At 37.4% G+C, this 13,456-nt stretch overlaps 1 protein-coding gene across 1 annotated transcript; it reads right to left on the bottom strand.

Annotated features, from left to right (window-relative positions):
* Window positions 1-10,519: 10,519 nt before the first annotated feature.
* On the bottom strand, window positions 10,520-12,437 carry LOC109200408 (butyrophilin subfamily 2 member A2; the record flags this gene model as incomplete). Its single annotated transcript, XM_019355967.1, is given in 3 exon segments — window positions 10,520-11,761; window positions 12,207-12,260; window positions 12,351-12,437. Coding segments are annotated over 3 exon segments (170 nt in total), but the record flags the coding sequence as incomplete, so codon positions are not given.
* Window positions 12,438-13,456: the final 1,019 nt, after the last annotated feature.

The raw sequence follows: 13,456 nt of genomic DNA, 5'->3' as shown, positions 1-13,456 counted from the left end.
GTCTCTGTTTCGTCCACCCTCGCACCAAGGCTATTCACAGCTTCCTTGAGAGACTCAATTCCACCTTTCACCGCCGTCATGTCTTGCGCTACCTGCTCAAGCAGCGATCTTATAGAAGTCAGCTCGGCTGCCACACCATCTTGGGAAGAGCCCTTAGCATCCGCACCATCAGGTGCCTCCGCCATAGTAGTTAGCGAGGTAGCCTGAGTGTTGTGTGTTTTCCCTCGCGGCATAGTCGGGTGGTTGCGTGTAAAGTAATGACTCTTCTGACTCCTTCCACAGAATTTGCCAGGGCAGACCCAAAGTAAGACAAATGACCGGCTCTAACTTATTTTTAACGAGGTTTAGGGGGAGTGGAGTGCGCAGCTCCAACCTATGCTGCCATCTTGGGCGGGCGTACCACGTGACTCCTCATGTGCATATTTCTTTACTTATCTGCTATAAATTGTTCTTTAACTTATGTTGGAAAATTCTGGTCAACATGATTGAGCTATTGGCTCAGTTTTGAGAGCTAAAGTGTCCAACCTAAAACTGGTGTATTTTATTGAAAACTGGGATTACTATTCCATTCTGAATTTTCTAAGGCACCACAAAAGGTTATAAGATAAGATAAGATAAGATAACCTTTATTAGTCCCACACGTGGGAAATTTGTTTTGTCACAGCAGGAAGTGGACAGTGCAAAAGTTATGAAGCAAAAATTAGAATACAATAAAATAAGAATAAATACAGTACACAACTGTACAGAATAAAAAAAAATACTATATACAGTAGAATAAAATATACAATAAGATAAAAATAGAATGCTAACTAATCATCCAACTAATAATATTGATCTTGGAAGTAACACTGTAATGTGTAACCAGTTGAATTTAGGTTTGTAAAGATGAAAAGAATTGAATAGGTTTGCACCAAAAAATACCATTAATATTAATTGCATGTTTGATCCTAGAATCATCCCTGTTCAGTACTTGAATGACTTCATGGCGTCACACTGAGAGAGAAAGAATTATCTTAGCTCCACACTGCTGCTTAACCTCTGCATGAAGCAGGTGTAACTGATAGATTATTGATTTTCTGACTTATACGGTTCAAGTGTCTGAGAGGTGTGGGTCAACATGGTTTAAGACACTGTGTGACACTCTGAAGCAGCAGGTTTAAAGCAAACTGAAGAGTTTGACACTGAGAGGATCACCCTGATGTGGCTGCAGTATTGTGGGGACAAGGTCCTAATGGATTTGCATTCTGACTGTTTGACCAGTTTCACAAGACAATTATCAGGTGTTTCATGATGGTACTCACCAACAGCAAGCCTAATCTGGAACGTTTGACTCTGAGGTTGCAGACGTGGAAAAATGCAGGTGTAGTTTCCACTGTCAGCCACCTTTGTGTCTCTGATGATTATGGAGGCATTTCCGTGCTTCAGCTCCTGTGGGAAATGTGACACTCGATCTTTGAACTGGTTGTCTGGACCCAAGTGGCCATTATTATAATGAACACCGGCATCATACATGAACACCTCCTTTTGATCATCTGTCTTCCAGTCAAACAGCATCTGTATGATGTTCTTTTTGGGGCTGAGAGAACAGGGTAAAACTACATCACTGCCTTCTTGTACTGACACACTGACCACAGCTGGTTCTGAGAGATAAAAATGTGTTTTATTCAGTGCGTTTACCTGTAGACAGACATATTTCTTATGGCAATAACATAATAACTTTAGTTATAACAAGAAACTTCTCTTGTTTCTATTCCTACTGTATTTTGTCTGCTATATTGACTTTGCAGTATTCTGCAGATTATATTTTCATATTATATATTTATATATATCAAGGATCAAGTACCTGAAGGATCAGTATTGGGACCGAAAATGTTTATTATGTATATAAATGATATTTGTAAAATATCGAAGATACTAAAGTTTGTAATTTTTGCAGATGATACCAATATACTTTGTTCAGGTGTGGAATTTCAACAGGTTTTGGAGGTGATCACACAGGAGTTAAAGAAGTGGTTTGATAGAAACAAATTGCCCTTAATTTAAATAAAACAAAATTTATGTTATTCGTAAACTATAAGAAAAACATTAACATTGAAATTTGTGTTGATAATGTATATCTAGAAAGGGTTAATACCATAAAATTTCTTGGTGTGATCATTGATCATAAGGCCTGTTGGAAATCACACATCACTTATGTGAGGGGAAAGTTAGCACGGGGCATTGCTGTCTTGGGGAAAGTAAAACAATTTCTGGATAGGAAAACATTGTATATGTTATATTGTGCTTTACTATTACCATACATGAGTTATTGTGTAGAGGTTTGGGGAAATACATATAAAAGTAATATTCAGACTATAATTATAATGCAGAAAAGGGCTATTAGACTAATAAATCAGGAGGGGTATAGGGCTCACACAAACGCACTCTTTATTAAGACGCAAGCTATAAAATTCCAGGATCTGGTGAAGTTTAAAACAGTGCAAATAATATATAAGGCAAGGAAAGGGATGCTCCCAATCGAAATAAGTAAATGGTTCTTAGAAAGAGAAGGGAGGTATAATTTTAGAGGGAAGTGGAATTTAAAATTACAAAGAGTAAGAACAACATTGAGAAGGATGTCTATTTCAATAGTGGGAGTTAAATTCTGGAATGAGTTAAAAGAAGAAATAAAGGTCAGTAGTGATATAAACCAGTTTAAAATAAAACTCAAAAAAGAAATTTTAAATAAGTATAAGAATGAAGAAAATGCAATTAACCCAAGACAGCAGTCAAAGTGATGTTTATTTTCTTCTAGAAATTAGCAAATCTAAATATAGTTTTAGTTGAACATGAGAAAATATATATATATATTTTTTTTGTGATGTTATGTTCTAAGTTGAAGGCATTGTATACAACTTTGTTGTTCAAATTTAGATGATGAGGATGTAAACCTGAGGGGGTAGGGCTAAATAAGTATATACTTCTGCCTACTCCTTTTCAAACAACTGCATGGAACGATTTTATGAAATGTTGGTGAATGTATATGTTTGAAATAAAAATGAACTGAACTGAACTAAATATATAGTTTTATCTTGAGTTTTCATTATTCACATTTGATTCACATTTGTACATTTCCAGCTCCATATTTTCATTCTTTAACTGTCTTAGTTTACAGAAAAAGATCTGAAATAAAGTGCTTAGAGTTGCCGTAAACTTGAACGTTTGGTTCATAGGAATTTCTTGCACATCCACCAATGTTATGTGAAACCTTTACCACATTTCACATGAACATCAGAAAGTGTAAATAAGACAAACATGACAGAAAATATGGAAAACCACAATAGACCCCCTTTAACAATAACAGACAAACAGTGATAAAATAATCCTTAATTATAAATCCAGCACTTAAAATCCTAAAAGAATTAAATAATTAAATAATTAATTTTAACTAATTATACTTCAAGTAGCCTATAAAAAAACTAGTTTGTCTGAACCATTTCACTGCTGTAATAGCTTAATGATCTTAGTGCAGTTACTGCAGCTCAGGATGAATATAGAGATGATTAACGGTGCTTGGAAAGAAGCTGTACTACAAAGATTTTAGCTCATGTTTATTTATTTTCTTTCAGTTTGAGCTTCCAGAAGTAATAAAACTATCAAAGACATTTAAAAGGGAAATCACTCTCTGGTAACAGTACCAACAACCCAAAGACATCTGAAAGAGTCACAAAACAAAGTGCTTGGAAATAGCTAGTTTAATCTGTGTGTATTTTATTTATACTGACAAAATATTGTTGCATGTAAAGATCTATTATAAGAACTAGCAACTATTTCTACCAGGTAAAGGTAAAGCATGAAATTAAATTAGACATGAATGGAGTAACTAAATGACAACCTGAACCCTTCTTCACACTTACTGTGAAAGGGCTGTTATAATCTTGCACATTCAGGTCGAAGTTGTTCAGAGTGATCACTTTTATTAATGGTAAAAGTTTCAATTAGGAGGTTTGGAGGTAATATGAGCTTCTGCTCAGATTATTTCTAAAACATATCCATAAAACTATGATTCAGATCTGCAGGTGTGAATCTAAAAAAGGGAAAAACACATGTACTCTTAGAAAAATAATAAAAACAAGATGAGTGTTTTGATAATTTAGCCTCAAACTTCCAAAATGATAAATAAAGTTGTTGGTTAAACAATTAATAAGAAATAACGAGTAACATAACTCACCTTATCATACCTACTGTCCTATGTAAAGAAGGAATCAGTGATAAGAATTGAAATGAAAGAAAGTGAGGAAAGGTAATAAACCAGAAATCTTCAATTCACAATTATTTTATCCTGACGGGATTGATTTCCTTCAGGATTGGGACAGTTATCTACAAATGTGGACACATACAGCATGCATACATTATAGTCTTCACAGACCATAACCTAAATGAACGGCTTTTGATTCTGGTGATAGACAGCCCACCATTTCCACCATAACCAAAATCAGGGAGAATATTTTGGAATGATGGTGCTCCACCCTTCAGAGAGTTTCAGAGTATCAAAAACACTTTAGTAAATCACTAAGAAAAATCATTTTTGTTGGATTTTCCTTTTACTTGTCACATGCAATGTAAACATTTGGCTACATTAGAAGTGGATTGTATTTTCAAAATTATTCGCTCATCTGCCTTCACATGGATATGAACTTAAGTGACATCCAATTCTTAATCCATAGGGTTTAATATAATGTCAACCCACCCATTGCAGCTCTAACAAATAGAATTTAACTTATTTCTTTAGAGGCACAAGCTAAATTACTTTATTTTATAAAGCCAACCTAGATTTAAAAGATTTAACAGGCTACTAACTTGGTTTATGGATGTCTTAAATACAGCTTTGACTTTAACAACAACATCAGTTTCAGAATACAATTTTTAATATTGTCAGAACAATATCTAGAGTGTGATTACACTCTAGTACATTTTGAGAGAAGCCAATTGAGTCTAAAAACAGATTAAATGCCATGTTAAGGCTGTCATTTTTAGCATCTACATGGATGTTAAAATCACCCACAATAATTATTTTATCTGAGCTGAGCACTAAATCAGATAAAAAAGTGTGATTTAGTCAGACAAAAACTCTCTGTAAGGCCCAGCTGGACGATAGATCAGTGGTCCCCAACACCCGGGCCATGGTTCGTGAGTCGTTTGGTACCGGGCCGCGAGAGTTGAGGCTCGGGTGTGAAATTTATGGTTTTCAGGGATTTTATCGTTAACTTGGTTTCTCTGGGTCTTCTCCCGTGTTGTAGTCGTGTGTCTTATTTTGAAAGAAATATTTATGCGTTACCTTAGCGACCAGAGAGGAGGCTGTTACTCTCAATGTTGTTTGCGCATTTCAGGAGGACGCTGCTAAGAAAGTTACACAATTACACAGTGAATTCGTGTTTATTATCATATTTACAAAATACCACAATTTTTGTCTTGGTCGTATCATTTTATTTTGTTGTATTTATCCGCGACGCCTTAAAGGCTGGTCCGTGAAAATAGTGTCTGAAATTAAACCAGTCTATGCCACAAAAAAGGTTAGGGACCGCTGCGGTAGATAATGGATGAAATAAGACTGGTTTTTCAGTTTTAAGGCTAGGGTGGACAAGGCTAAGCATCAGGCTTTCAAATGAATTAAAAGTCTGTCTGGGTCTTTGGTTGATTGATAGGCCAGTATGCTGCCACCAGTGTTGGGTGTAATGCGTTACTAAGTAACGCGTTACTGTAATTAAATTACTTTTCCACTGAAAAAGTAGAGTAACTGATTACTGTTTATTTTTAGGTATTTTAATTACAGTTACTTACAATGTACTTGCGTTACATTGTAAAATAATTAAACTCGCTGAATATCATTATTTAATTTCAATAATTTATCTTCTAAACGTAGAAGTAAACTCTGCCGCTTTAACATCACTGTAGTGCAGCTGCACGTCATTTCGCACCAGTTTGCTGCATAGTCGTATTCTAAATCGGAAGATGTCGGACTTGGCTGAAGTGAGTGGCTGTTTTTTGAAATGGACATATTCCCATCTCTTCACTTTTCTGAAACAAGCAGACAAGAACATTACAGCAATATGTAAGCTATGTCCTGGGGAGAAAAAACTATCGGCTGCTGTTAATAGCGAGTGTAATCTACTGAAGCGCCTGACACGAGAGCATAGACGAACGCTTCTGAGTGATTCTTGTTCATCATCCATGGATAACATCGCGGCAACTCCTGCTAAGCAGGCAAACCTTGATTTTACTTCAGCAGCACAGAAAGGGTCTGAAGGTGAGCTTAAAAAATGACTGCAGGCTACATTGTGGAAGACATACTACCGCTGCGTACTGTAGAGTCTCCGTCCTAAAAAAAAAAAAAATTATTTAAAGAGTTTAATTTCTATCATTTGTCCACTCAAGATTTATAGGGGTTTTAAAAAGTATTTAGTTAAATTACTTCTTGAGTAATTAAGTTACTTTTCAGACACAGTAATTAGATAAGTATTTTAAATACAATATTGACTAAGTAATTAGTAATTAATTACTTTTTAAAAGTAACTTACCCAACACTGGCTGCCACACCGCAGAGGGGGCGATGTGGCAGGTTTCTGGTAGTTAGAATGACTCGGGGGTGTTGATTCATTTAAACAAACACAATCATCCTGCTGCAACCAGGTTTCTGTAAGGCAGAGTAAATCGATTTGTTGATCAATTATTAAGTCATGTACTAACAGAGACTTGGAAGAGAGAGACCTAATATTTAATAATCCACATTTCACTGTATTACACTTTGGTGAAGATGTCAATGAGATCTCGATAAATATGTTGTTATATGATATGATGTTTGTTGAGCTGTTAGAAACATTGTAGAAACATCACTTCCTTTATGCTCATGCCTTTTCTGTAGCACTAACTAGATGCTAACTACAATAATACTTTAACCCGAGTATAAACGCTATAAATGATATTGTTGAGCCTAAAGTAACGATCATGTTTGGAAAATGTAAGTACAGACATTTGATTAAAAATGTGGGGGGTAAAAGTAAAAAAATAAATACTCGAATAAAGTACAGATACCTAAAAATTCTACTTAACTAGATTAACAAAGTATTTGTACTTCGTTACTTCCCACCTCTGTTCACCAATCCAAATCATTAAATTCATGTGTTCTAAACACTTCCATGGCCATAGGCGTATCAAATCAATCACCTGTATTCTGTCATTCAGACTGCTGGGATTATAACACATTGGAAGTGAAAATGTAACAAAAGCAACTCAGCCACAAAGTAGTAAGTCACGTAAAATCATACTGAGGAGTCAGCAGATGTGAGACATAGTGTGCATAGGTCACCAGCTTTCTGTCAATCGCTGCAGACCTCCAACCTTCATGTGGCCTTCATTGGTTTAGGAACAGTGTGTAGTGAGTTTCATGGACATAGTGACAAGCTGCATTCAGCCCTTACATCACCAAGTGCAATACAAAGTGTTTGATGGAGTGGTGTAAAACAAGCCACCACTGAACTGTAAAGGAGTGGAGACATGTTCTCTGGAATGACAAATCACAGTTCTTCATCTAGCAACTCAGTGGATGATGCCCTCAACCGTCGGTGCATTGGTGGTTCTTGGGGGCTGGGCGCTCAGGTATGTACCGGCTCACTCCTGGTGGCTGCTTGGCAGGGCCTGGTGCCTGTGGCTTGGTCGGGCTGCTTCCAGGGGGTGGGGGCCCTCGGCGCCTGGGGATTGATCCAATCTGGCGCAACTGGTTGCCAGCGGAGCCCGCGGGAACGTCACTACAGCACCCTCTGGCTTCTGTGCAGCGGCTGCTGGGTGGCCCCAGGTCTGGGGCTCTCCTCAGCTCTTTCCAGGAGGGTGGCACGGTGGCCCCCGCTGGTGGGCTCTCGCACTCTGTGGGCCTCTGGATGTCTGAGGCCTGGATCTGTCATGGTCCGGAGTATGTGACTCTGTGTTTATGTTTTAGTTTATTATTATTCTGTGGTTTTGGTTATCTTGGGTTTTTGTACTCTTCTGTTTCACGGTTCATGTTCCTATGTTCTGTGTCCTCCAGTCTGTGTTTAGTGTGTGTGTTGTGTCATTACATGTATGTGTTTCCCATTTTATTGTGAAGGTCTGCATCTAATGTGAGTGTTTTCAGTTTGAATCCCTGGTCTCGTCACGTTAATCACTCCCAGCTGTGTCCCCCACCTGTGTGTAATCTCCCTGTGTTTCTCTGATTGTATTTAAGTGGTGTCTTCTGTCATAGTAGTTGCTGGTTCGTCTGCTTCTCTCCGTCCGTCTTCCGTGTATTTCCCTGCATATCTGTTTCTGGTTAGTTTCTGTTAATTTTTCCCGGTTTAGGTTTTCTTAGTTTCATGTTCACCCTCGCCATCCCTGTTGTATCCTATTTTGGTTTAATAAACTCACTTGCATCAGAGCTGCTGCATTTTGGGTCCTAAATAATTCTCCCACGGCTTGCCCCGGCAACCCGTGACAGGATCTCCTTCATACCTGCTTCATGCCCTGGGGGACGGGGCTATGGCTCCCCACACCCTCTAGCAGACCGTTACATGGGGAAACCTTTTGAATACAAGCGTGCTGATCCACACAGGTGTACACACAGGTGCTCACAGACACAAACTACACCTTTCTTGGCTGCTACCTCAAAGCACATTGTGTGCTGTCAATCTTGCGTACTGCACAATAACATTAAATATTTAGTATTTAGCGTTAGTTACAGTTATCTATGTTATTGCCATGGTGTCATGTTTATTATTGTGTTGCGCTCTTTTTGTTCTCTCTCAACAGGTGATCCAGGAGATTTTTTATTTATTTGGTTTTTTTAAGTGTCTTCTCTCACTGTCCCTCTTCCCCTCTGTTTTTCTTTCCCTCCCTTTCCTATCCCCCTGTCATGACTGTCCTGTCTTTAATAACTTAAAATAAAATAAAATACATAAATAAATAATAATAACAAAGGTCAATCAAATGGAGCAATAAGCGAAGGCCGTGATGATCCACTTGGTAAAGTAAATCCGTTGGGCATCTTTCTTGGCCTTCAGACAATAATTCTAATGGCTAAAGAACCAAACAGGACAGGCAAAAAAACAAACAACCAAAAAAAAAAAAAATCCTCAGTTGATGAGTCTTGGTTTGGTGGTTCCCAGGAAAACAGTACTTGTGCGACTGCATAAGGGACTGAGTTGGGCTCAGTCTTAACTTATAATGCTTCAGCATACAAGACATTTTGGACCATTTTTAGCTCCCAACATGGAAACAGTTTAGGGTTGACCCATTCCTGTTCCAACATGACTGCACACCAGTGCACAAAGTAAGCTCCATAAAGACATGGATGAGTGAGTTTGATGGGGAAGAACTTGACTGGCCTGTACAGACTAGTGACCGCCTGACCACAGTGATTGAGCAGAAGACACTCAATCACTGTGGAAGTCACCTGAGGAGGAAACATCACTTTAACATCGCTGGAACATCAATAACAGACAGGTGCCGACTCCTAACAGAGAAACACTCACCCCAATACTGACAGCTGCTGTCAAGAACCCACATTTCCGGTGAAAAAACGCCACAGTAAAAGCTTCAAATATAACATAAATAAAAATATAATTTCACATATTAAATCAGGTAAAATTGGTGGGGGGAAAAATCCCATTTCACTTGAGCAGTACTTTGGTATTATATCAATATTTAATTGAAATATTTAAAGCAGGATTTTTTTTTACCAAGTTCAAAATAGTTCATTATTATATGTTTTATTCACTTTTGGAGAAATCCTTAAGCAGTCTAAAAATATATATAATATGAAAATACATCAAAAGTTTAACAGATATACAGTCAAGCCCACAATTATTCATACCCCTGCCAAATTCTGACTTAAAGTTTCTTTTGTTCAAACAGCAAGTTCTTTTTTGACCAGAAATGAGACAGGTGTCTCCCAAAAGATAATAAGACGATGTACAAGAGGCATCATTGTGGAAAAAAATATTTCTCAGGTTTTATTTATATTTTAGCAAAAAGTCAATAGCCAAAATAGCCAGGGGTATGAATAATTATGGGCTTGACTGTACATATGGATGTACATAAGTCATTGAGACACATTATAAAAAATGGTCACATTACAGCCATTTCAAAGATCAAGTTAAAGTGGATTGCAGATTTCAGTCAACTGAATTCTGTTTTCTGATTGAAGTACATAATCTGAAATCAAAAACATTAAATCTGAACTGTACGCCACACTCAGCAGTAAATCAGAAAATTAAAAATTGAGTGCGTTTATATTTTGAAAGTGATTTATAGAACACTCAAGGCAAAATTAGTCTGCATAATGCTATCTTAAAATCCACAAAGGAGGGAGGGTTGCAAGTTTAATCTGCTAATAATAAGTAACTGCAACAATATCGGGAATAAATGAGCATGTTTATGCACGTTTTCATGTGTTGGAGCCCTGGTTTCAGTTCAGGAACTGAAGCTTAAGGTGAGGAGGAAGAGAATGGGGTTGAAAGGAGGAGAGATAGAATTGAATTGAACTGAATTGTATTTATACAGTTTCAAATCACAACAACAGTCGCCTCAAGGCGGATGATGAAAGAGATGATGAAAATATACATATACAGATGATAAATTGCCATACATAGTTTTAAAGAGCTATTTGTGGTCTTCAAGGTAAAACCTTAAAAAAAAATGTTGTCCTATATATGTGGGCATTCTCTAGCCACATACATGAAACAGGATTAGGTTGAAAAACAATGTATATCTCAGCCACTGTATTCACGATGGCTTGGCAACTTCTACAAATCGGCACCCGTTCCTAAGTTTTTTTGATGGATTGAAGGTGTAATTACACTCTAATCAATGTATATTTGTGAGTACAATATTCCTTTCATTAAATAAGCTCAAAGAAATGCTTGCAGTACTTTACTAAGCTGAAGAAAAATGAGCTGTTGGCTGCATTTCAGTTACAGAGCATTTCATTTAAGGTTTTTACAGTCTACAGATGTTCACTCACACAATACAAGGAGAACTACTGTGGAAAATGCAGCCGGATCATCAAGTGTAATTCATGGACAGACTGACAGCGGAGAATTTCAACTTTTTCTTTCAAAAGTGACCACAATGACACATCTGCTACAGATCACAGAGGAAATGTTTATTTAAAAAAAAAAATCACCAGTTTTGAAGAAATCTTAGGCACGTTTTGGAGAGCAGTGTTCACTAGCCGCATTTAATTGTGATGATCTCATTCTTTAGCTTTGGCTGGGAGTTTCTGAATCTGCCCAGTGTATTTGGATTTCTGGATTACACAAAACCTGCCAAACCAAATGTCCTTCAATTTAATGGAAATTTGGAAAATGGGCAAAGGAGGAATCATTGTGAAAATATGTTCAGGTTCAGGTCATTCTCTAATAACTTGGTCCATTTTGTGTCACATTCATTGTTTGGTCAAAACATACTATACGATCCTGCTTTACCCTCACATAACATTTATAAAAATTCTAATTACAAATAAGGTAACTTGCAACAAACATCTCAGGGACCAGTTTCAGTTCTTTAAAGTTATATCACTTTTGTCCAGGAAATAATAAGGAACCATTGTATAGTTACATAACTTGGACAAATGTGATAGACATGCACACTTATGCAAGCTCACACTGAGGCAGCCAAGTTTAACACCAGAAACACAATGTGTTAAGGTCTGTAATGTGGTGGTTTTGATCTCCATCTATTCTTGTTCAGACTGGGTATTTACTAGGGGGATGTCCTAAGGAAAGAAAACAAAATTACACTTATCAATCAAATCATCTGTCTTGTGCTGTCTATAAAATTACAAAAATTGTTTTTGAACACGATTTATCACGGTAGCCCAATTTATATCACAGTTTTCTTAGTTTATTTTACTGCTCTGGTTGTCTTTTACAAAGTGTTCTGACATTTCAGGGACAGCCACTCTACCAAACCTGTTTTTCTTTCCACTCCTGCCATAATAAGAATTCTATTCTAACAAAGAAGAGTATTCAAATTAATATAATTAATATTATTTCTATTTTTAGTGCTTGGTTTTGCTTTTATTACGAACTTTATATGAACCTGCTGCCCATAATGCTGGAACCAACTACTATTCTCTTTTTCTCGTGTAATTTTTTCTTACTTTGTAAACCATCTTGAATGAGTGTAGGTTTTGAAAGGTGCTATATAAATAAACTTACCTTGTCTTCCCTTGCCTGCTCGTGCACTCCATCTTTTTTGGCTAACACTGGGCACTGTGGATTGTTATTGGAATGTAAACATTAACAGAACAATTACTTTACATATCATGTGTACTGTGGACAGACTATATTATTTAAACTTACCATTGTGGCGAACAGCAAAATATACAGCAACAACAACAAAAATAACTAAAACAACAATAACTCCAATCATGACATAGATTGTGCCACCTGAAACACATAACAAAATGATTGTAACATTACTCTCAGGATGTAACACCAAACATGCACATCACTGGTTACAACCTACGAAGATATTGTTATACAGCAGTGGGGTTCCATCAAGACAGGTAAGACAGCAGACAATAATTAAAACATACCCATGTAAAGCAATCACTCTCCTTTCATCTTAAACAGTTTGTATCATAACACTCTTAACTTGTTTGCATCTATCCTTTAATCTTGTGGCCACAGTTGGCTATTGATGCTGGAAGGAGAATTAATACAGTTAGACAATGGTGCCACTGGAAGAGGAAGAAGAGGAAGAAGAAGAAGAAGAAAAAGGAGTGGCTGCAGTGCATGGTAAAACCCAGAGTGATCAACTGTCATCCTGGTGTGCTCTCTTCCCACCATTTTTGACTCTTTTGCAGAAGTCAATTGTCTATGTATACATGCTATGCAGATGCCCTACCTCTGTGATTTTCACAATTCCCAGAGGGCTCAGTGAGAGAGCAAATGATAGGACATTCTACCATGAAACACGAATCACAGGAATTTCCTGTTAGGTGGGTAAATAGGGATGCATATTTTTACATCCCTATCAATAGACCCAATATCAGGTCTATTTTTGTAAACCAACTGCCTGGGCACAGTACCTTCAGCAGAGTGTCATGTGTCATCATCCTGAATTTGAATGACCTGAGATGCTGATTTAGTGCCCTAAAGAGGGTATCAGACATTACAGCTTCGAGGCTGACCTCAGTATCATCAATCAGCAGGTGAACGATAATCATCTCGCAGCTGTGTGGCTGACTTAATGTGCTAAATCAGTACATCAAATGGAGACAACACTGGGTCGCTCTTCAACAGGTTAGCTGGTAGGCTAGCCTTTCACGGAGGCTTTTCTGGGTGAAGTGAGTACAGTGTTCACATAAACCCAGTGTGAAAATAGCCACTTGGTCATACTGCAGCCCGAGGCACATCACAAAAGCTTCAAGGACAAACTCTGGGCAGTGGTTTACATTCTGTCA

The sequence above is a fragment of the Oreochromis niloticus genome, unplaced genomic scaffold (assembly GCF_001858045.2).
Source record: "Oreochromis niloticus isolate F11D_XX unplaced genomic scaffold, O_niloticus_UMD_NMBU tig00003224_pilon, whole genome shotgun sequence".
Taxonomy (NCBI): Eukaryota; Metazoa; Chordata; class Actinopteri; order Cichliformes; family Cichlidae; genus Oreochromis; species Oreochromis niloticus.
This window is presented reverse-complemented; position numbering and strand designations above follow the sequence as displayed.